General features: G+C 38.9%; 1 protein-coding gene across 2 annotated transcripts in view; it reads right to left on the bottom strand.

Annotated features, from left to right (window-relative positions):
• Positions 1 to 861: 861 nt before the first annotated feature.
• LOC147309718 (BMP/retinoic acid-inducible neural-specific protein 3-like) overlaps positions 862 to 24,625 on the bottom strand; it is a 58,597-nt gene continuing 34,833 nt past the window's right edge. For both annotated transcript variants that reach the window (XM_086269290.1, XM_086269291.1), the window contains exons 3-9: positions 23,547 to 23,737; positions 20,886 to 21,076; positions 14,916 to 15,021; positions 14,503 to 14,739; positions 9,953 to 10,175; positions 4,071 to 4,413; positions 862 to 2,496 (exon numbers count right to left, since the gene is read on the bottom strand). In XM_086269290.1, the coding sequence (XP_086125416.1) occupies positions 1,726 to 2,496; positions 4,071 to 4,413; positions 9,953 to 10,175; positions 14,503 to 14,739; positions 14,916 to 15,021; positions 20,886 to 21,076; positions 23,547 to 23,737 (2,062 nt within the window). In that variant the 3' untranslated portion in view covers positions 862 to 1,725. The remainder of the gene's footprint in view (positions 2,497 to 4,070; positions 4,414 to 9,952; positions 10,176 to 14,502; positions 14,740 to 14,915; positions 15,022 to 20,885; positions 21,077 to 23,546; positions 23,738 to 24,625) is intronic.

Raw genomic sequence — 24,625 nt, 5'->3', positions numbered from 1 at the left:
AATTGCACAGACCTGAATCCAGGGTTGAGGTGACCTGAGGACTGTACCAAGATGACCCAAATTTGAGATATTTGGGATGTTTTTATAAATAACACTGCCCTAATCCAAATTGCTCCATGTTGATACACTCTCAAGGTTTTAATCTGTTTTTCAATTGAATTTTACAGGTTATAGGTCACAATATAGGTGAAAGAATTATAAAATTATTTTTACAGGCTATACCAAATACACAGCTGTGGGTGCTAAGGGGGCTACCCTTAATTCACATAACGTTATCCCCACAGCATGCCCTGCATGAATTATTTTTAAAGAGGAAAGAATATCTGAGACAAATGGAACATTTTTACAAGTATATTTAAGAGCCCCTTGAAAGAGTAAATAACATTCTAATATAAACATATCACAGGTGTGGCACATTGCACCATGCATAACATTGCACACAATGTCAAATTAATTTGCTGAGTGTTACTGACATATCCAGTGCTAGTACCACCTTGTGTCCTTACAAATTAACATCTTGTGTAGGACGACGTTATGCACTATAATCGAGTTCTTGGGGTTAACCGCTCTGTTTAATGAGGTCTCACTCACCTGAGAAACAGCCTGAACAAAGGTAAGTCTACTGAGACTGCTGAATGGTTTGTACAGTGGACCACAAGGACAGCCCACCTGCTTGTAGATATGGCACAGACATGCTGTGTTTCCTTATCTGGAAAGCTGACATAGAAAGTCATTTATGAAGCCCAGTGTAAGATTTGAACTTCAGACAGGACCTGCTGTAATGTATTCTTCCATTCTCCTTAATATCAAGTAACAGCCTAAACAACACTTAATTTTGTAATCCAAGTACTGCAGAGTTGCGCTGGTTAGTGCACCTGTCATTAGCTGTACTTTTTAACCTGCTTACTTACAATTTGCCTAAATGGATGGCGACTGTTGTCTGTAATATCATAGAAATCAACATTTAACTGGTGTTGTGCATTATGAAAAAAGTAATGATTAATTTAACTGACTAAGGTTCTTGGTGCAGACTAACAACTGTCTGGGCAAACTGGTTGTACAAATCCCTAAATACATGGTACTCTGTCATCCTGATCACCCCCCGAAAATTTGAACCATGCTTACAAAAAGTCTGTGATGCAATTCCTTAATACGAAAGGGACCCAAGAATTCTTCTGACAGCTGGAATGTGTTATAACGTGATGTTTTAATATCAATTTATCTACAAAATCTTGACTGACACCACTGTATTCTGGTTTCCATGGAAAGTGCACTGTCACTAAAGCAAAGGAACATATAAAAATTACAAACAAACAGACTGTACCATTTTTAACATAAATCATTTGTCATTGGTACTTACAGTATAAATGAGCAGAGTCATTTCGAAACAGGATGGTTCAACTTTATGAAGCGATATCTGAATTTCTACTGTAGACATCTTTTGTAAAGAGTTTTTGTTCTGGAGAGTTGTGTATTTCCTTACTGATCCTTCCCATTCATTATACTATAGCACTGAAGGTAGTTGCCACAAAAAAAACCCAGAACAACCAGTACAGTACATTCTTCAGCTGTCCACAGCCAATCAACTCCTGATTAATTGTAGAGTCTGGTAATCCATAGACAATGAGCACAAATATAAGCATCTGTATCACAATGGGCACAAATCCTATGTCCATGAGTTCTCCTTCTAGCCATTTACAGACTGTATTTCCTTTCAAGCAGCTGTTAACTGCACAGCTTGGTGGTCTCGTAATCCACTGAATTGGGCAGACGTGAGCTGAAGGCCTGTAAGGAAGCATGGATGCGAACCACCTCGCTGGCAGTCAGTTTGAGTCTGTGCCGGAGAAGGCAGGCAAACAGGTCCAATCTCTGTTGACCGGGAGGGGACAGCCGGTTGACCCGGTCTCGTATTTCCAAGAGCTGGAGCATAGCTGTGTCCTGGGACCCTTGAGTGTATGGGTAGTCCAGTTGCAGAATCAAGTCACGGATTGCCTCCGGGTCAAAATGCATGCTGTAGCCAAAGACCTGGATACTGTTTATCTTCATGTAGCCCAGGTTCCGAGCAGGATCTGCCATTTCTAAAGGCTCATAATAAATGCTGTCATTCAGTCCATCCTGAGTCTTTATCCTGCTACGAAGGTAGATGTGGATGGTTTCAAAGAATGTCTTCCACTTGTTGCCCAATGTCAGAGTCCAGTTGTAGCAGTCAAAGGGCAGGTCCAGTTTGGTGGCCTGCCAGTCTGGAAAATTATTCTCGTTGACAGTGATGTACCAGCTCTCTGAGTGGCTCCCGCCAAAAGGATTGATATAGAGTGTAAGGGCAGGCTCCAGGGTGCTATTCTTTGTAAGGCAGATCTGAAGGGATATTCCCAGCAGCATGTGGACCATGTTGGTCTTATACTTGTTGCTCTTAAGCGTCAGCAGCATCCTCTTCCTCCATGATGGATCAAACCAGCTGTTGAGTCGCATGTCATTGCTGATGAAGATTGCATGGACCTGTCAGACAAAGTAAATACATACTTTCAGTAAAATAAGATGCAGTGCTAAAAATAAAAATTCGATTAAAACAGATTTTTGATGGTACTAATGTTACTCATACGTTCTGGTAATCTGTGGAGGCGAGGCTTTCACTTCACCTCCATGTCTACTGGAGAAATTCTATATTTATTGGAGAACAACATGACTTTATGTGCATTACTTTTAAAGTGATAGCCAAATAAGGTGTGGAGTATTCTAAAAACTATGAGCTGCCTTTTTAGGCAACTTTATAAAAGGCATATTACAAGGCAAAAGAGCCTGGTTTGAATTGAAGAAGGCACAATGTATTTATGGTTTACACATGATATTAAGATATTAGAAATTGTGACATGCTCAGATGGAAAATTGTCCTCTGTTTTCACTGTATCTTAAGACCAAAATGTAAGATCCTTCATGGACTTTTTTTGGCACTATGGAAACCATCTTGGAAAATGTTGTTTGTTTGTTTTTTACGCATCCACATGCCAAAATCTGTCATTTAATCCACTGTCCACTGTCATTTAATAGAGCTGAATGAACCCGATTAGGGCATAAAGGATGGGTTAAAACTATACCGTGGCCTTTGGATAGAGTCAGTCTGCAATCCTTTTTGACAACATCAACATCACAAAGGAAGGCCGTGAAGGGCATCATACTGTAGTTTCTAGAGCAGGGGTCTCAAACTTGTGGTCCGGGGGCCATCTGCAGCCCACGCCACTTCCTATATTGACATGAGGGAATATAATGCAATTTGGCCCTTGAAGTTACTTTTTTTTTCTCGGGGATGGAGGATGTGTTTGTTGTTGAGTGCAATGTTAAATTAAGTTTAATATAACATTAATAGGATGGCAAGAGTAGGAAGCAGAGAGTACAAACATGTTGAGGGATTGGCTGTGTTAGTTCAGTCAGAGAGTTATTTGTAAAGAAAACAATTTTCACTAGCAGCCAAAAACTAATGTGTACACTTATGTCTGCATTTATATTTTGTTAAATATGAACAAAATTATAGCAGGAGTGCTGCCACATGTCTGGCCAGAAAGAGAGCACCAATTTGTTTATGTGGTAGTTCAATGAAAGGCTTCAGTTAGTTAAGAGTGAGAAGAAAAAAATGTGTTCATGTTTGCAGTTTTGACTTGTTATACAATATCTTGTTTTAAAAAACAAACAAAACATTACATTTTCAGAAATATTTGTGGGTGTTTTCTTGTTTGATTTTTGTACTACTTGAACGCTAAAGCGGCCCTCACATGAGATGACAGTACCAGCAGTGGCCCACAGCTCATTTAAGTTTGAGACCCTGTTCTAGAGTGACTCCTCCAGGTCACTTTTTCATTCCCATTTCTAGCAAAAGTAAGTAAAATAAAAAGAAACCACAAACTTTCTGTGTGGTAGGACAATAAATGGTATAAAAGAAAAAGTGGTGAAACTAAAGGGTTTCAGTCACCAAGAGGGTAAGATTTTTTACATGTGTCTTTCCAAGACTACTGCTGGGAAAAGACAGCTCAGCTCTCACTGAGCCTGACATGATTACACAAAGGCCAAAAGAAAACTACCTCAAGCCTGCGGTCAGCTCTCTGCAGTAGGTAGCCCAGCTCCAAATCCTGAAGGTCTGTCTCGAACCCCAGATAGTTCTCTGTAGAGTCTGCCACCATAGGCCTGCAGGTCCCTTGTGTCAGGGCAAAGCCTGGGTTGCAGCTCCCACAGCGGGTTTGGTTGTCTGATGCACAGGCCGCACAGGCCAAGCCTTCTCCAACAGAGCAGGGTGGAGGCAGCTGACAGGAGCTGTGTTCATATCGGCAGCTGCAGCTGTGGAGCTCCTCTGAGAATGCACCAAGCTGGTTGTTCTCTGAGCAATATAGGAGTGACTGGAAATGACTCAGCCAGTAGGACTGAGGCCTGGTGGGGGAAAAAAGAAGACAAAGAGATAAAGGCAAAGAGGGACTGGTTATTGAACTAGCTTTAAGGATGAGCCATTTTAATAGGGAAGTGTTTTGTTAAGCCCAGGACACTTGTCTGGGTCTGCAGACAGCTTGCTTGTTAAAAAATAAAAGAAAGAAAGACCTGACATCATTTTAGTGATCATTTAGGTCATTTACAGGTCAAAAGACTTGTGCAAAAAGTTTATTTTTTTACGAAATCTTTATTTCAAGAGGTTTTGACACTTTGTTGTCACTGACTTTGTATTTACTACTTAGAAAAGCAAAACGTCCAAAGACTTTTTTTTTCATTAATTAGGTTATGCGATAGTGACAAATGATCAAACTCCATCAGCCAAAAGAAAGGTTCACAAGAGATGGCTGAAAGTTGTGGAATATTTTGATTTAACTTTGTTCTAACCTAGATCAAGTGGAACCAACTACTGTTTGACTAAAATGAGTACAACACAGTCGTCCCAGTGTCACCAAAGGACTGTCGGTTCTTTGTCAGTCCTTTTCATTATTTTCCCCAATGGGATGGTAAACTAAAACAGAACAATTCATAAGGGTTTCTTAAGGTCAATATGAAAGTTCCAGCTTGTTTGACAGCCTGAGGATGACAAAGAATTTTCGTAACACAAATATGGTACATAAAAAGACAAATATGAAAATGAATTCATTCCTGAGCAAACAACACTAAGAACTGGTATTTTGTACTGAAGGGTACAGAATCCCGAACTGTTAGACCAAACACTACTGGATCTAACAATAGGTTAACACTTATAGTAGGCGTATAACGACCATTAACTCTTTTAACTTTTTTGGCATGTAGATAAAAGCTCTTAAAAGCATAAAATTCACCAATAAGGCAATAATCACATGCCCGTGAGTTTACAACCCATCATTGTTCCAGAGAGAGATTATCATTCTGAGCATTCTTACATAATGCCATTTGGTCAGTAGCCAGCAAAACTGTGAAACTTTACCTGTGTTGACTGAATCAAAATAAATATCTCGGCTAGTTATAAAATCTCCATGTCCCAATAGTTTGATATTTTTGTGCTTTATACTGAAAAGATTTGTTGTTCTATGTTTTCTAGTATAAAGCACACAAAATAATGATATTTTTATATTTTCTTTGGTAATGTGTAGATATGTAGACATGTTAACACTTAAACAAAATACTTATAGAAGTACCTGAGTCGCTCGTATTAGTTTGCTTTACTACACTTTAATATTTTATGATGTAGGTTATGCATGCGGAGACTGCGGGTACAAGCAGTTCTGGAAGGTAAAGCGTGAGAACCTGAATAGAGAGCAAGAGAAACTGTCTTTGATGAGTTAGTGACATAAATATTGGAAGTGCACAGCAGTTGTAGGGGGAGTTTAATCTCAGACATACATATAATTCCCCCATGAGCACTTGAGTTTGATTCCCTTCTGTAGGACTTTATGGCTTTTATCCTCTTTGCTTTATGAATGCAATGCTCACTCTATACCGCTGGCTTCACTTGTAGAAAAAAGGCTTCTTTGATGAGGATGCATTGAAGGAAACTTTATGCTAATCTGAAAATGTTTGCTGGATTACATTTAGGGTATTTTCCTCTGTACTCTGCTGTTATTGTGTGCTTGACAGTGGCAAGCAAGCCGGAGCTCGGAAAATCACTGATTTGAATATCAAAACCCTCTAATGGAAAATGCGGTCATGGGAAATGAACCGAAAGGACTCTTCCTTTCCATCAACCGCTACCTGTGGGTAAGGCATTTCACCTCTGACAGCTTCAGCACAGCAAAGCAGTCACCAATAGAAGACTGCGGTTGTGATTATGTACAGGCTTTGTGCTCCCCACAACTCTTTCTCCAAACCGCTGCTGTAAATCACAGAGTTTTGCACTGCGAGGAGCCAGCAACACTGAGCTTTGATAATACAATCAAGCAAATGCAGAGCTGTGTGAGTCATTTAATTCTATAGATAAAGTACATAAAATATTATAGTCAAGCTTCAAGTAAAATACTGTGCAACATATGGTGACTTGCACATTATATACAAATGTGATAATTGAACTTATTATTCTGATTCCATTGCCATTAATCAGATTTCTAGTCTTCTGGGAAGGAAGGAAGGTTTTGGAACATGGGTGCAGGGATTTGCTACCTTTCAGTCATAAGAGCATTAGTGAGATTCAATAATGATTTTAGACGATAAGGACGGGCTCAGTTCCAATTTATCTCAAAGGTGTTGGATGGAGCTGAGGTCAGAACTTTGTGCAAGCAAGAAATCAGTAAACCGTGTATGTATTTGCACAAGATGTACACATGGGATTTGGCGGATTTAGCTGATGTCACTGATCATCCCTGTACATTGGGTTGTGTACAGTGAAATTTTTTAAAATGCACTGAAAACAAAAGCAGGAGGAAATTATATATTGAGTCTTTAGGGAACAAACATAAGAACAAAATAATGGTGAATTGTAATAGTAGCATAAAACGGATTTATAAAAAAAACAAAAAAAACCTCTGGGTTCTGCAGGTACCCCAAGACTGAATCAAATCATTATTATCACTGTGGTATTTTACAATAATAACACTGCGCTTGAAATACTATTTCTACTGCTAATGTTCTATTGTTGGATTTGCAGTACAGGCTCCTCAGAGGAGCACTGTGCTACTTATTTTCAGAACATTTCATCATATTTATCTTCTGCTAGAGGCACTGTATATTATTAGTCAGCCAGTAACAGACCAAGCCATCAAGAACAATCAATATGAAGAACATAAAGAAGTCACCAGAGTCATGAAGTGCAATAATTGCACTTGGGCCATTTTTTTTATCTGTACAAATGAATGTCCATTAAACACTATGATTTTAAAGACAAAGTTGTCAAATCTACCAAATGCCTTGAAAGGGTCATTAAAAAGCTATTCAACACTTTTCAAGTCAAATCTTAATTACACTCTGGAAGAAGTCAAAGAGGAGAGGACTCCACCAGAGAAACATTCAAAAGTGTACATAGAAAAGGAAAAATCAGCACCTTTATATGGGAGAGATCTATGCATAAGAAAGGTATTTTCTAACCTGATTAAAGCATAAGTACTAAAAGCATCACTTGAATGGCAATGTGGAGCATTATGCATAATGGCCAAAGTTTCAGCACAAAGAGTACTGTGCTGTCTCATCATTAGCTGCTGAACAAAAGCTGAGCCGACTGCTGCTTCCACTGGCTTATTTGCTCATAATTGTCAGCGCAGTGGAAAACTAGCCCGCAGGAAGCAAAATCAATCACACATCTCCCTTCTATCGCAAGTCCTACGAACAGGATGTTAAAGAGAGACTAAGGGTGGTTTTCAAGAGCTTCCCTTTCTCTCCAAAGCCAGCTGACGCACACCCCTTTCCAAGTCTCTTTCTACTAAGTATGGAGATTTCTATGAAGACAGAAAAGAAAGGGAAGGCTTCACAGTTGATGTGCCAATAATAACGTAGATAAACAGTGCCTGGACGAGTGCGATGACACTTCCTGGCAAACTTGTGGGAATATCAGCTGCATAGATCAGTGATTAATGTGTGTTTTGGCAATGTGGTGAAGAGAATAACATTGATTAAGAAGAGGGTGCACTGAGAAACAGAAAAGAAAGAACAACAGAGACATGGGCTGGACATTAAACAGAGCAAACTCTAATAGATTAATCTGAAAGTTGATTTATGTGTTGATTTATGTCGCCATTTCTGCAGCATTACCGTGGCGGTTGAATCGAGGTGAGCGTAGTGTGACTGACAGTGATTGCTAGATTCGTCACCTTCTCCAGTTGCCTCTTCTGGCAGGTAAAAGGTACCCATTACAAATGTGGATTTCTTTCAATCTTAAAAGACTAGTGTGTGATTTGTCTCCTCCAAGAAAAAGCTCAAACACTTACAAGGGCAGATCTGTACGTTTTACTGACAAATTACCTTTTTATTCTCATTTTGGGTTTCTGTTGAGTAACTTCCTGTTTCCTTTTGTAATTTTTGGTCTGTTTACACCATTATCAGTTTAACTTCCAGCCTGTGTTAGTTTTCCCTCCTCTGTGACTATATGCCCTTTAATTTTTTAACAAACTTTTAGATTTTTACAAACTGCTTGGAAAAACATGCTATTAAATGACTGAATATGTGGTTGTGTGAGTGGGAAATCTTCATAGCTTCAAAAAACTAAAGGGAATAAAGGGACTTTGGTATTTGTGCTACAAAAGTACATATATATTATGTGTGTACTGTGCTTGTCCTTCCAAGTCTTCAACTATAAAGTAACTCATATTAAGGAGACAAAAAACAGCATCTCCGCAGCAAATATTAGCTAGTGACAGTCAAATCAACACACATTATAGCATTCTTCTGAGCTAGGTGACTAAATCTGGACAATTAAAACATCAAAATATTACGTAATTAAAAAAAAGTGCTTCCCTCCAAAAATAAGACAACTCTCAAACAACTCTGAAAGCAAATAGTGGATACAGGAATATACATTTACTTGCCCATCTCTACATAGATGGTGGATGCTAGGTTTTCATAGCTATCCACCTATGTGTGTGTGTCTGTAATTGTTTCAAAAAATGCAGGTGCCTTTTGCACATCACTCAATAATTCAAGTAGGTTAAACTGAACCACAGAAGTCACACATCAGAAAACATTCTGGAACAAATGTAGTGATAGTTATATTTTTAACGAAATATTGCCACACAAGCATTTATGTATAATAAATGCGTTAATAAGTCTTGGAATGTGTTACTTAATTTGCCTAAAACCAAATTTAACACTGATGTGTAAGTGTAATGTTGTCACTTAATTAGCTTAACTTGCTAATTAATCAATTCATTAATTAAGTTTTAATTAACAAAAGGCTTTATACCTCATAATTCTGTCTTTGTATTTAGACAAATTAGGGATTTTTATTCATTTTTTATGAAGATTTTCAACATTCAGACATGAAACAAGTCAAGAAACTCTGGTTTCAAAAACATTGCAGGGGGATTCAGAGTTAGGAGCTTAATGCTACAGTAATGTATGCTATGTGAACCCCTTTCTTTTGAAATGCAGCTGTAAAAACCTTGGATAAAAAATTAAAGCTATTTAAAAATGCCTGATCTGTTTTAACAACATTTCAATGACTGCAACAAGATGTACAAAAATTCTTAGCAAATGCAGGTGCAAGAGTGATTCCACAGAAAAATCTATTCCATAATCTCCCCCTATTCAAAAAGTAATTGCAAGGGTACGCAGGCTAAATGCCAGAACTACAATGGCAACTTGTTTACTTTAATCAATGTGTCTGGATTAGTCTATAGGGTAAACTTGTGATGTGCAACCTCTATGAGGAAAACCTCAAACAAGAACACTGCACCAAAAGACACCGCTTTAATGTAAAAGGCCACAGTATATAGAGTTGTGTTATGAGAACATTTTGAAGCTGTGCAGAATTATTGAGATTTAATGTGAACATAATAATGGTGAGCATGAGAATGCGTGTTACTGTGGTTGTGCTCACCGTTCTCTTGGTATGCGTACTTGGGGCTGTCTGTGACATCTTTTACTGAGACTGAAGAGTTTGAAGATGACTCTCTCAGCACGTCTGGAGAGGACCCGCATGCTGTTCTCCAGCTGCTCATATCGCCACTGGAACAGGCTATCCAGGGACCACATGTGCTGTATGGTTGACATGTTCAGGAAATAGTTTTGGGGCAGCCTTGCATAGAAGGCCTTGAATTCATCTGCAACAACAGACATAGGAGAAAGAGGTAAAAGGCATAACTCATCACCACTATTGCAGTCTTACTAAGTAAGTAGAAATATTAAGAATTTATCTTGGCAATAGGACTGGGATATGAAAATATAACTGAATTAATAACCAGTTTTGTTCAGGTCAATGAGCAAAACTGTCATGACTGAATTATGCAGTCAGCCCGCTATGAAGCTGGCTTATCTTAACACACAAAATTTAAATCTCTCAATCCTCATTTCATCCACAACCAATCATTGACTGTTGGACAGCACATGATCACAATATTTTGGTTATGATAACAGACCCACACTAGTGGTTGACAGGCCCCTCCCTTTTTTTTAAGCCATGCAGCTCAACTATTAAGGACAAAGACAGCAAAATGAAAAGAACAACAAAAGCTGCTACTTCAACATGAAACATGACCAAGTTATTTCAGTATATATTGAAGATTTTAGTCAAGTGTACAGACAAAAGAAATGGGCCAAATCAGAAAATCAAAGACCTAGCCAGTGTTCACAGCAGTCCATAATAAAGGTGTTAACTGTACCCTATGTAGTGCAATTATTTATTTAGGAGGCACCACTGTTGGGAAAAGTAAAACCATCCATGTATTTAAGTTATTTTAGTCAAAATGTATTAAAAAGATCTTTGAAACAATCCTGCAATACCTTTGGTGACCCTGTAACTCCAAGAGTATCGTATTCGTGAGACTTCATGAGACTTTTCTCCCAAAATCAAAACATAAATAAATTGCACATTACAAGCAATACACTGAAATAAAAGGAGAATGTGGAAAATATAATAAAATTAAACCTTATACATGCAAATTAATATTTAATTTTATTTCAGAAAACATCAGGCCGCATCATATCTTTAAGACATTGAGCATTATTATCATCCCAACAGAGCATCTTGCTCTCAGACTGCAGGCTTGCTTGTGCTACACTCCCGTCTCTTCCATCCCCATGTGATTATACACCATTACTGTCATGGTCTCACGAGTCCAGATCTGGTTTGGTTCCTTGACAATTAATGCATGTCATTAAACTGTGTCTTCGCTCTACCATCGTTTGTATTTTCTCCTGTCTCCCTCACTTGTTCTCTGTGTCCTCACCCCCCACCCGAATGCAGCAGATGGCCACCCCTCCCTGAGCCTGGTTCTGCAGGAGGTTTCTTCCTGTTAAAAGGGAGTTTTTCCTTCCCACTGTGCTGCTCAAGTGCTTGTTCACAGGGGTTTGTCTGATTGTTGGGGTTTTCTCACTAATATTGTATGCTGGTTTTTTTTTGTTTTTTTTACAATATATAAAGTGCCTTGAGATGACTGTTGTTGTGAATTAGGGCTAGATAACTAAAAATGAATTGAATTCAATTTTTAGTGCATTTAATTTTTAAGTTTGCCCAAAGTGTCGTACAAAAACAAATCAAGAGATAAAGCGAAAGACAAAAACAGTCACATTAAATGGCCTGTATTTGTATAGTGCTTTTCTAGTCCCTAAGGACCCCAAAGGACCACCACCAGTAGGCAAACATGGGGTTAGTATCTTGCCCAAGGATATATGGCATGGGATCGAACCACCGACCTGGGATCGAACCACCGACCTTCTGATTAGTGGCTGACCTGCTCTGCCACCTGAGCTACAGCCACCCATTAAAACACATTTTACTAAGTTCATTGCTACACTGCTAGATGTCTGATTTATATTTTATTGTACTAAGATGGTCAGTAGTAGATCAAATCATTATGTATTTGAAAGTAACTTTTCATTTACACTCTTCTTTTCAAAAAATTGTGTCAAGACTGTTGTGGCAGGGTGTGGTCTGCGGTGCCGCTGCAGGGGAGGCGGACGCACCTGAGTGGCATCCGCACTCATGCCTCGTCGGCTTAAAGGCTGAACTAGATCCTGTACTGTTGTTGTTGTTGTTGTGGAAGAGTTCAGCTGAGAGCTGAAAACCTGCTGCTCTGTCTGTGTGTGTGTGTGTGTGTGCGTGTGTGTGTATGTGTGTGTGTGTGTGACAACAGCAACTGGTGAATAAAAGTATGCTGAAGAGCATGGAAACGTGGTCCGGTCTGTCGTGCATCTATTACAACTGTGAAAAATGGGGAAAAAAATGAGATGGTGCATATTGTCTTTACCTTTGACATTTTATTGTTTTTTTGTTTTGTTTTGTTTATTTTAGAGATATATAATTTGTTGGCCAAAACATGTTTAAAAGAGAAAAAAACTAGTACCGTTCCAGTTACCATTTATAATGCATCCCTATGCCATCATGGATACTGAAATTTAAAGCATATGCTTAAAGTTAGTTTCCTCTGTCCTCTTTTGTGTAATGAATACACATCCACAATTACATCCACGATTTCCAAAAGTAATTTCATACTTGTATTGATCAGACTGCAGTAATTTTCTTCAGACTCTGTGAGTGAGATCTTGCTAGCAGAATTTCTGGAATGTGTGTATATTTATCTTCTATGCTAGTTTTGTCTGTTTGTTTTTTTTAAACTTGCATTTGTAGATGCTGCAAACCGTGTTTGCTAACAGCTACTTTTGGAAGTACTTCTAAGTATATTCACTGACTTCTACTAGAGAATCATGACTATATTAAATGGATATAGGTTCTATGTATTAAACAGGGCTGTATGTTAGCCTTACCTAAACTGTAATATAAGGATATGTTGCCATTAAGTGGGAGAAGTCTAAAAACTGTATGGTATCAGCTGTGGGATTTTACTTTCACACAGATTAACAGCTTGGATGAAAAAAATTCTGCATGACCTTACTGTGAGTTTTCTGTCCATAATGTGTAGGATGCTAACAAGGAAAACCTTTATGGCTTCCTGCCATAATTGACTTCCTGCAGCAGCTAGTTCGTGTAGGATATTTATCTATTGGTTCCGCAGTTTGAGGCAAACAAACAAGGAGCCTTTTAATGTCGACACATTTTGGCGGCCTTGTCTGTTTTGACTACAAATGTAGACTTTGGAGTACCTGAATAGGGACGGCATCTGGCAGCTGGTGCTATGCAGAGTCACTTCTCACCCTTTCATCATTTTCAGTAAAGCCCCAAAAAAAATTGGGTGCACTTTGGAGCAGAAAGATATATTTCTCTCTCTGTGGATCATGGCTCAAATTTGAGAAAGCAAAATCTGAAAAAGCATTGCGACAAAAACAGTTTTTATTTGATGCTGAAAGCATTGTAATTAAACAATTATGATGTAAACAGCCTTATTGGTGTTAAGAAATGTCTCGTTATCAGCAAAATTGCACATATACTATGTGAATTAAGATCATCTGAGGCCAGCAGTTATAGAAGAATAGATATATAATGTATCCTTTTATCACCTGTTGTTTCAGAATTAGGAGTCTTTATTCTTGGTTGGATTTAGATGGTAAATGTTCTGCACTTATATAGTTATTTAGGCATGTTCTAAAGCTCGTTACAATGCCTGTCAGTTACGCTTCATATACTCAGCTGCCATGCAACGTGCTCCTCTTGGCATTCAGTCTTTTTGAAGGACACTTCAGCAAATGAAGAGGCTGGGGATCAATCTGCCAAACCTGCAATTATTGGACAACCCGCTCTTCCACCTGTGCCACAGCCAGCCTTTATGACTTCTGCTTCTGCTGATAAAGCAGCGAGCTAAAAATCGGCACTTTCCCCTGCTAAAGGACACATTTATGACACCTGTGGGTGTCTATATTCTGGGCACGCTCCTGCCCTAGCTTCACAGCCAGCTACTAGAACATAAAGTTTGAAAGTAATTGCACTTAGGGATATTTCAGGCAAATTTCAAGACTGGAAGAAAAAAAAAACCCATCAATTTTGATTTCATCTGAGTAATAATCACCAAGGCTTGGTGACCGAGCACAGCAATAATAACCAAACATTATGCTTAGAGGTTCCATTCAAACTCTGTTTCACTGGTGATATGAAAAGCTGGACGGAGAATAAATGGGTTTTATAGCTGCTTAATCTGCTCCAGACATATTGTAAACTACCTGAGCCGAAAGCTGTTGATTTTTTTTTTTTTCTAATCTGGTCATGTTGCATTGTTAATTTGCTATATCCAGACAGGATGCCAGGATCCCCAGTGCTCAGTCAACTATAATAGTTTACCTATAAATCATAGAATAGGGAGGGACATACATAGAGAATTCTCACTCAGATTTAATGGTGCAGATAAAACAGCTGAAATCATCCCTACTTTCACTCGTATAAATGATTTATATTCAAACTGTCTGATTTTCCTGAATTTAAATGAGGATTGCGACGTGAAAGGCTCCAATAATGCATTTTTATCAAGAGGCCCTCCTCACCTGATTCTTCAAATTCCTTATACAGCATGCCCCATGTCTCGGTGACTCTTTCCAGGCTCTCCTCCATGGCTTGAATGTCCATGTAGGGGCAGTTGCACTCTGGGAACTTGGGGTCACAGCTGCACCAGCAGTCACTGTCCTTGCAGACAAACTCACCCTCTCCATTGCAGGCTATGTAGCTGAGAGCCGCCTGTACAAAACTCTCTCTCAAGTAGTCTGGAAGGATCACTTGCAAGCCTGTAAAACAAAGCTGGGTTTAGTTTTGTCATCAAACTGAGACCTTGGAGAGTCAGTCTGCTGCCAGAGTGTGTAACACACTTAATGCAATCTAGAAATCCCCATATTTCTGTCTTTTCAGATAAAATATATAATGTCATGACAGTCACAATAAAAGTGGTAGAAATTCAACAAACCTTGCAGCTGGACTTTATTTTCAGGGCTCTGAACCAGCACCGAGCTCACAGAATCAAGGTTGTCATAGTTACTGCATCCAAGAGGACCTGTGCGGGTCTCTGTCACCTGGGCAACAACAAATAAAAGGCTCATTTATAAATTCCCAACTGCATCCATTTTAGGACAAGTGCATGATTAAGTTAGATTTCTTTATAGAAAAATATGCTTAAAGGTACTTCTACATTTCAGGCACAAATGGGGCATAGTAGGTCACAGAAAATGTACCTTATGCAACATAAATGGCTGTCTCGCCTCTGATTAAATAAAGTAGTTCCTCCATAATCGATTGCACTAGTGAATGTGAAAGGAATGGAAACGATGTTAAGCTCATTTTGATTCCTCTAAATTGCTGTAAGAGTGCTTTGTTGCACTTATTTCTATGCAAGAAGTCGACTTTTCCTTTTTTTCCCCAACCCCAGCCACTGATTGAAGATGTTTCGATTGACCTTTGTCACAAAGCCTCTCCAACAGAGACTCTGTTTTCACTTCATTTGCAAGACAAGATCCTATTTCAGCTCTCTCCTTTTTTCTTTCCATGACATAGTGAGGAGCACCTAACACTTTCTCATTTTTCTCTCTTTGTGGTTGCGGGACACCATATTTTGTTCAGTGATTTGTCCTGGTCAGGCTTGTCAGAGGACAGTTGGTGTAAAGTGACAGATGGATGAGGCAAGACAATAAGGGTCAGACGATCGGTAGCGCCATCACAGAGGGCTGAAGGGCTTGGGAACTAATATCAGGCCGGTGCTGGAGAGAAGTGAAAACTCAGTACAGGGCTCTTTAATCAAAAGCCTAATCCAGAAGAAAGATTCGGAAGGAAGAATAAATATCCTCTGTGAATGGGAAAAGGAAAATGGAAGATAATTTGAGTGCAATTCTCTGACTATAATATTTATATCACATTATAAATCCCTTGTTTCCCTTATGAGGGATTTTAATGCCGATATGACTGTGAGGAAATGAGATACAATGCTGGCTTTCAGACCCCATGAATATTGAATCCATATAAGGAATTATTTGATATGCCATATGATATGCCATATGGCAAAACACTGAGTGATGAGCAGAGCATTCAATTTCCGCTTTGCTTAGCAGCTGCTATTCACTGTAGATACATTCTGGTATATTAAAAATACTTAATAGGACATTATTGGCCACCTGTACCTCAGCGCAAGACTACATGAGGGATGGAAGCAAATGTGGAAGATGAAAGTGGAAAATGTGTGTCTTTGTCTGGCCATTTTCTTTACCATCTCAAATTATAGTCCAGTGGCAGTATTCACAAACATTCTGCAAAACCCTCCCAGAAAACTGTTCATTTAGCCTTAAAGCGTCCAGCAAGAAGTGTGAGCTTAGGAGTGATTGACAAAAACGTCTTTGGGGGAGCGAGGAACTAAAATTATAACCTTAGTGCAGTGGTCTGGCTGACCAGGCTGGCACACGCTTTTAAAGATGAGGAAAATTGACACCCCACAGGTACACGAATGCTTCCACTAAAGTCAATTACAATAGATACATGAGACGCGAGAGGTAATGATAAGCGTGTGTGTGTTGTGTGAGCATGCTGCAGACACCGTCTCTGCAAACGTAAAAAAAGGAACAGGCCTTCCATTTTTGTTTTTTATCTTTTATGCAAGGTGTCTGTGGAGGAGTGAGGGAGTGTGGGAGTTTGGGCGTGTGCCAGAAAAACAGAACAATATAACGGAAACAATACATGTGCATTCAGATTCCTCTAGTAGCTACTTACATTCTGCCACATAGCTGCACACGGCTGTGCAGGATGCATTAAAAAATGCTGCTTTTGCAGTATCCTTTTCAAATCCTGATATTTGTTTTATGTATTTTCCGTGACATGGGCCACAAACACTAACCGTGCATGATCTAATCTGTAGTGTTGTCATTTCATCGAACCGATCTCTGTGACTTCCCAGTTTTTAGCTCACTTAAGGGCTATTTATGGTGGAGATCGACCAGCCGGGAAACTGAATTGGCCAATTTTCAGTGTTCTCAGCGTGGACCGGTGACGGACCGCCTCACACACAGTGCTTAACACATTTCTTAGATCAAGGTTTGTGCCAAAGCTGTCCTAAATGAACGGCATTAGTAATAATCAAAATCATTTCGTATGTTTCTGTCATTGTTAATCCATTAGTAAACGCAAGCATACTTTTTCATAAAATATAATTATTGGTGTTATTCATCATTTTTCAAATGTCAGTTTTATTTAAAAAAAAAAGCAGAAAAATAATAAAGCAAATTATTATTTTTGATTAAGATGTAAAATGACAGTTACCACATAATTATTGGCAATAATTATAATAAAAGTGTGAAAACTCTGACTCACACATATGACATGAACCTGAGCTAATATCTGACTAAGTTAGCATTAGTGACTGGCTGTTATGAAATGATGTCTCTGTTTCATAGTTGCTGTTTCTGTTAACCTGATGGATTTCAGGTCCATTCTCACTTCCTGTTTAGTTTTTGACAAATCCTAAAAAATTACAAACTTTATCTCAGAAATTCTGTTTTCTAAAGCTACTCTTCATAAATTGATCCATTCCCTAACAGGAATAGAGATACATGCAAATTTTCCTAACAAGAGAGAGAGAGAGAGAGAAGTGACCCCTGCGCTGCAGACAGCAGAAATGTGCGGGCTAAAAAACATAAAAAACCAGCCTTCTCAATTGCCTCCAACTGCCCTTATGAGTGTGTCAATTTGTGGCTCTGTGTGTGCAGTATGTCTATGACTGATTTATTATTTTTCTCCTTGGTATCTTCATGCTAGACATATCCTGTGAGAAAAAACTAGTTTGAAGGAAATCATAAATGACCACAGCAGCTGCCTATCTGCTCTGTGATAGTTCAGCCACCAATCGATCGAGTCACAAGACTGGGCGCACTCAAATGTGAGCCACAAAGCCCAATAAATTGACTGTCCACAAGAAGGAAATATCAAAACCAGACGATCCTGCTGTTTTCTACTTCGTGACCGGCACACTGTGTTTAGATGGGCTGGCAAATATGGTGTGAGTCAGGTGGGGAACTGACCATTGATTCAGTCTAGGAAATTCTCAAATTGTAGCAAAACTGCTCCCCTCTGTTCTCTAACAACTGCAGTCATTACTCATTGTACAAACAAGCTGGTCCAATCAGACTCTCCTCTGCACTGTGACTTCTTGAATAAAGCCCAGATTTCCAAAGTCGTCCCCCCCGGCAAACCACAGCAAAGTGCTTTTTCTTCGAAATGAGCTTCAAATTTCTCTTTGCATGGAGACCGCCGGAGGGGGCCTTTGCCTCACCTGCAACCGTCTCATTCATTCCTCAAGTTCAATTCATGCAGGTCTGTTCTGCTACTGTACGGGTCAACACCCTGTGGAAATGATGCGCAAGTGTGGAGGAATCTGTCGCTCCTTTGACTCTCTTCCCACCAGCGTTGGAGGTGAATGTCTCCTCATACTACTTCCCACCTGTCAGTTACACCAGATGACTGCCTTTGGAGCATGAAAGCAACACTCTCTCGTCTTCTCTTCGCGTCTGTAGCTTCAGAAGAAAAAAAAAAACTGAAAAAAGCCCTGATTCCCAAGAAATGAAACAGACAAAAGTTTCTGCCTCTCCACCTCACATGTGCCTGCCTGATCTGCAGAAAGAAATATCCAATCCTCCCTGAACACAATGTAGCGAGAGGACAGAGCTTTGATATAAGTAGGGGGGATCTGATTCATGTTCTGCTACAGCAAAGAAAGCGTCACTTCACAGGACCACCGCCGCTGTGTACCGAGAAATGAAAAAGGTAGAAAAGAAGGGTCATCCCTCCCTCTGTCACCCTATTAACCCCATGCTACCTGAAGGTGACAACTGGAGGCAGAAAACTGTCGTGAGGCGTGTTTCACAAGGCTCATTTATCTTTCCCTCACCATATGTGCTCATCACGGAGCTTCCTCCAGACTCGGATGTGCTTGCAGCTGAAGATCGTATCTCATCACAAGCGGGAGGATAGAAAGTATAATCTTCTGCTTTATTTTCATTGGCGTTATCGCCGTGTTTTAACAAGGGAAAGCGTTAACAAAGGAAACAGTACTGCACCCACAACCATTTTTACCAGTTTTCAAAAGCTAAAAGGTTGAAATTAAAAATTATAGATCTCTGATAGCTCATAAGAGGAAAACTTTTATTCATCATTTATAGAATAATAACAGTTATATGCAACTAGGCAATATATTTTTAATGCTTTTCATTTAGTACTGGTCTTTAAAATTTACGAGATGTTTTTATGTTTATCTTTTTGAGAATTGCAGGAATAAACCTACTTTTTGCTATCGCGCATATTAGATGTATTATCATGTATAATCATTTCCTATGTTAACAATTGTCTTGTCTTGTTGCCTAGCAACTGTAGTTGTTTAGACACAATTTAAAACTATGAGCCAAAAAGAGCTTGATTTGATTAATAGATAATACGGAGCTATGAAAAAGTGTTTGTTTTAATTCAGCTGCATTGGAGGGCTGTTGAGTGTGGTTAAGTTTATGTCAAAACATCTCAGATTTATTTCTGGTATTTGATTAGGCTAGTTTTTTTTTTTTTTTTTTTTTTTGAGCCATTCAGAGATAGTCTTGCTGGTGAGTTTTGAATCAGTGTCAAGTTTCAGGGCAAAGCTATAGCTGACCCAAGCATAGTTCCCAGAGGGTGGAAACATATAGTGTAGTTGATTTGTGTGGGAATCATAGCCATGAGGAGCAAAGCTGAAGAGCTGGAAGCTGTGGATGGGAAAGTGTGTGGCAGTGGTGCAACTCTTAGTGTTCTTCTTCAAACAATTAGAAAGCATTAGTTACTTTCTTGATGTGTGTCATGTTCCGTCTATTCAGTAAAAAGCTAGCACTCATTGCTAAAAACCCATTTTCATTTTAAAGTTTTACACACTCATCAGTTACAACAATTAAAAGACTGGTATGTGTTAATTATCTTGTTTGTTGAAGTAGAAGTTTTGAATTTCTGCATTTCCCATTCCTCATGAAAGTCTAAAGCAACTGCAACATAATTCAATCACATGAAATGAATCTTAAATTCCTTTTATGTCCAGTTTTGACACTGCTGCGGCAGGTGGTTAAAATGACCCCCATGGTGGTTCCAGTGGGTTCTAGTGCTAAATGGCAACAGTATTCCCACCCACTTCTACCTGTGTTTTCATGAAAATGAACCTTGTAATGCAGAAGCAATACAAAGGAAGGTTTGTTGGACATAGTTTGATGTTTGCAATGAGAAAACAATCCTTGTCTGTCTGTCTGTCTGTCTGTCGTAGTATTAACACAAAAATTACTCAATTCACTGAACTGAATTCATATTTTTATACCCAAATTTGATATAAAAAATGAAATCATTCAACTGGTGATTTTTTTTTATCTGTTGAAAGTAAATAACTGTAATTTGACAGGTTTATCACAAAATGATGATGTACTTTAGTATTGTTTCTCATTGTTTGCAAAACTTGAAAATTCATGAATAACAACACTAATTGTAGTTTAGCATCAGAAATATTATTTTGATTAAAGAACTTACTCATGCTAATGGATGAACCATTACAGACACGAGAAATATTATTTTGGTAATTACCAAGTGTGTTATTTTAGTGCAGCTTTGGCATAAATCTTACATTGGGTGGGGCTCTAATACATTTTTAGGCACTATATATAAGAGGAGTCTGATTTAGCTCCAAGTATGCAGCAGAAGTGAAATAATGTTCCAAGTTGAGAAGGAGAGAGAGTGATCTACTGAGAGCACAAGTGTTCTAGCCTTAGATTATAGTATAACCATGTCAGTTTACTGTCATTGTGATTTGACTGATGGATAAAAACTGAACTAGATAGAAGCTTTAATAATGTGTAAAGTTAAATATGTCCCTATATAACTCATAACAAGCACACAAAGATACCTTGATTGCAGTGGAGGCGATCTGGATGTGGTGCAGCTTGCGCAGAGTGCTCTCCCTGTCGATGAAGTAGGAGGCAGCCAGCTGGTGCAGAGCTTCCAGAGTCACAGTGGAAGAGTTGCCCGAGTAATCGCTCACCTCTGCTTTCTTACTCAGTTTTCGCTTATCCACAAATATGGTTAAGGCCTCTTCTCCTGCAATTAAAAGATAATCAAATTTAATTGTTTTCAAATGGTGCTCGGAGTTTTAGAAAAGGGAATAGAGAGTTCACATTGCTTATTGAAATTAAGGCCCTTCAATTTTTTTTTTTAACATAAAGTCAGGGTCAGTAGCTCTGACCCTTACTTGTTTGGGTTTTTTTTTTTAGTTGCTTTTCTTTATCGTGGAGCTCAGATCTTTTCACTTGCATTTTGTCATACCTGACCAAAGCTCATTATGCATGTTAATAGATTTTTTTTAATTAACTGAAAAAAGAAAATTTCCCATAAAGTATTTTGAGGGATTTTTAGCCTTCATTAGGACAGGACAGGCTCGGTAGACAGAAAGAACACACATCCACCAGGTGAGCTAAACCAGCACCACTAAACAACCTAAAGTTGACATTATTTGAAATTTTGAAAAGGGGAAAATGTCAGCAGCATTTGAAGCATATAGAACTAGAATGTTATAGATGTTTTCCCGCATAATGTTACATAGGTGGTCTTTAAAAGACACTTAGAACATGAAATAAATAAATGCATTCTAGGATTCAACTTTTCCCGAAGGCATTTATTTCTAGTGTCACAATATTTTGCAGCAGAGCTTCAAAATGAGACCTTCCCCAAACCTCTCTGTTGCCTCTAATAACCTCTGTGTAAAGAACTCTGGACAAATATTATCAAAAACACCAAGAATAAATGATTGTTTGAATAAAATCCACCCAGTGCTGCCTTTCTTCAAGCGCATGTAAGCTAAAGCAAGCATGCCTGCAAATACAGATGAAGATCATGTGCAAGCTCTTCCACATATGTAGCTAAATGCATTAAGTGTCACTGAGGTCAACTACTTCATTCAAACTTTAGGAGCTGATCTTGTACCTCAGCTAATCCTTTCATGATTGCTTTATTAGCTAGCATTGATGCAAATGGTCTTTCAATTGATAGGGTACTTTAAAACCTGCTGAGAGATACATGCACCAAACTCCAGGTGGTTGTGAGCACAGCGACAGCAGGCGCCTCTGAAGCATAAAGACACTTGACCATAATTAGGATAAGTCACGTCACCCCGAATCAGACGGCACTGATCACTGCAATCAGGACTTCATAAGTCTAGGAGCTGTGATGCAGCACACTTGGAGCTCTGAGAGTTCCCAAGACACTGCACATCATATTTCTCATCATAATGCAGTGCTAATGCTTCAGGGCCATTTTCTGCCCACTGCCTTTCTTACTCAGCTGCTGAAGGGCAAGCTCTTAATATTGCAATCTATTTATTAATTTCATTAAGTCCATATGTTTCCGAACACAGAGGCTATCCATTCAGAACCACAGAGGCATATCACTGGCAAAGATCCAAGGCAAACTCCTCATTCTCCTCTCTTCATACCACTCAGTCCTGGCTGAGAGCCAGAGTGCAGGGCTGCATCAGCTCTGGTAGCTGGGAGGGTTGCATTTTATGCATCTACTCACAACAGCGACCTTTTCAAAGCCAGGAGTTGCGTCTAAAGTAATTGACATGTGTTGTTTTGTAAAAAGCAAATGTGCTTTTCAAGACTTGCCCGGGACTCTCCAGCATCTTAAATGACTTTTTTTTTTTTTCGTCTCTTGAGTCAGAGAACTATTAGTGCTTATCCATTCATCAGCCGGTAGAAAACCAAAAGTACCGTGGCTGTGACTGGGAGTGGGAGTGGCAGGTTCACGATACACAGGCTTTTACATGTATTCATACATCTCTGGAGACCAATTTTCTGAGCTGCTAGTGGCATATAATTCCACTGTGATGTGTTTTTCGGTTACTCTGAGTGTATTGCATTATTATGTCCCGTCCATCTGTTTTCCATACAGACCACCTGGAAAACCAAATTTTAAAAGCTTTTACCACAAATTGCATACTTTATTTAACCCCAGATCACCTGAGTGAGAACTAGTTCCTTAAAGCACATTTCCCTGTTTATTCTAAGCTGTAATATATGGGCTAAGTAGTTCTACGCTGGAGTAGCAACATTGCTCTTTTATTTCTGTTAGTCATTTGCAGGTGCTGACCTGGGACCAAAGTCTTTTTGCATCATTCATTATTTAGCTCTGAAAGCATGTCAGAGATATGAAAATCAGGATCAGAGCTGTGAGTTGAGCAAAACTGCCTAGCTGAATATCTAAATAGGTAGTTACTGCTGATAAGATCTGCCAGCAACAGATTTCATAGAAGAACGCTTACCAAAAACTGTAATTTCATCTGTTAAATCTGTTTTGCTCCAGTGTGTCATTTTGACCCTTCAACTTCAATTTTATTTCTTATTTTGTCTGAAGTTCATGGCAAAAATGGAAATGTGCACATACACATAGTTTCAACAGTTCTTCCAAAGTGTGATCTAATCTAAAAACAGCAGCTACATGGTGGTCCTGAACTGCCCAAGGAAACAACAGTGAATCGTAAAACAATCGATAGAGGATGGTTAATAATTGTTACCTCCCAGGGTAGCTGACAACAGGAAGTGAGTCCCATACTTCCTGATCAGGCTGTCAGTGATCATCTGGGTGGTGGGCCTGCGGCCCAAGAGTCGGATGTTCCTGATGAACTCAGGAGTAAGAGGTAACGGAGACTCCAGAAAATCTCTCCTTTCCACCGCCAAGTTGTTCACCTTCCATCTTCCAAACTCCCTGGAAAATGAGAAGTGATTATTATTAATATCCACTAGATTAGGGTTTCTAAGTGATAAGAGAAAATAAGATTACCTGAAAACAAATGAAAACAAGATTTGCGCAACTTTAGACTTATAGCAAACAGCTTGTAGTTCTGAAGCAGACGTGCTCACTGGTTCACACCGATTAACAGATGAAAATAATGTGCCAAGATATGCAGAAATGCACCAGCAAAGAAGAAGACAGCAGCTTAGCAAAGAGAAAGAAAAAAGCACATATAGAAGAGTATAGACAGATTATATTTTGTTGATTAACACTACATGTAAAAGTAATTTTCATTTAAAAGAAAAGTTCACGTGACTTTCAATCATTTATGCAGCTAAAATATGTCATAATCACTTATTACAGGTTCTTTAGTATTTTCTCTGTATTCTGGCCTTTTTACATAATGGCAAATTGAATTGCTTTGATTTGAACTGTTGCTACACTTAGCAATGTGATATATGGAAACTTCATGCTATAAAACTCCTTGAAAAGCCTTCAGTTGATCCAAAACGTCACAGCAACATTATAGAATAAACAATTAGGAGTGGAAAAACATGGCTTAAAGTAGTCATTATGGCATCACTTCTTCTAAGGTAAAAGAGTTGACCACGTTTGCATATTAGAGATACAGTGACATCATACAGATAGATCTTCTGCCTAAAACTGAGCTGAATAAATTACACGAAGAGACAGAAACAGCAAAGACAGAGAAATAGTGAAAGAAAGAGTAGTGCATTGCATTTACGTTATTATGTTGTGTGCTATGACAGTGTTCAAAACCTCTCGACCATGCTGACGCAGCCTGAATTAAGGTGCAGCTCAGAGAAAGAGTGAGAAACAAAAGAATGAATGAATTCACAA

Source organism: Aulonocara sp. 'chitande type north' Nkhata Bay, linkage group LG17, assembly GCF_057382095.1.
Source record: "Aulonocara sp. 'chitande type north' Nkhata Bay isolate Kocher_YH1m ecotype deep benthic linkage group LG17, A_spYH_male_GT1.1, whole genome shotgun sequence".
In the NCBI taxonomy this organism is placed as follows: Eukaryota; Metazoa; Chordata; class Actinopteri; order Cichliformes; family Cichlidae; genus Aulonocara; species Aulonocara sp. 'chitande type north' Nkhata Bay.
The sequence above is the reverse complement of the archived record's forward strand: the minus strand, read 5'-3'. Positions and strand labels throughout refer to the sequence as shown.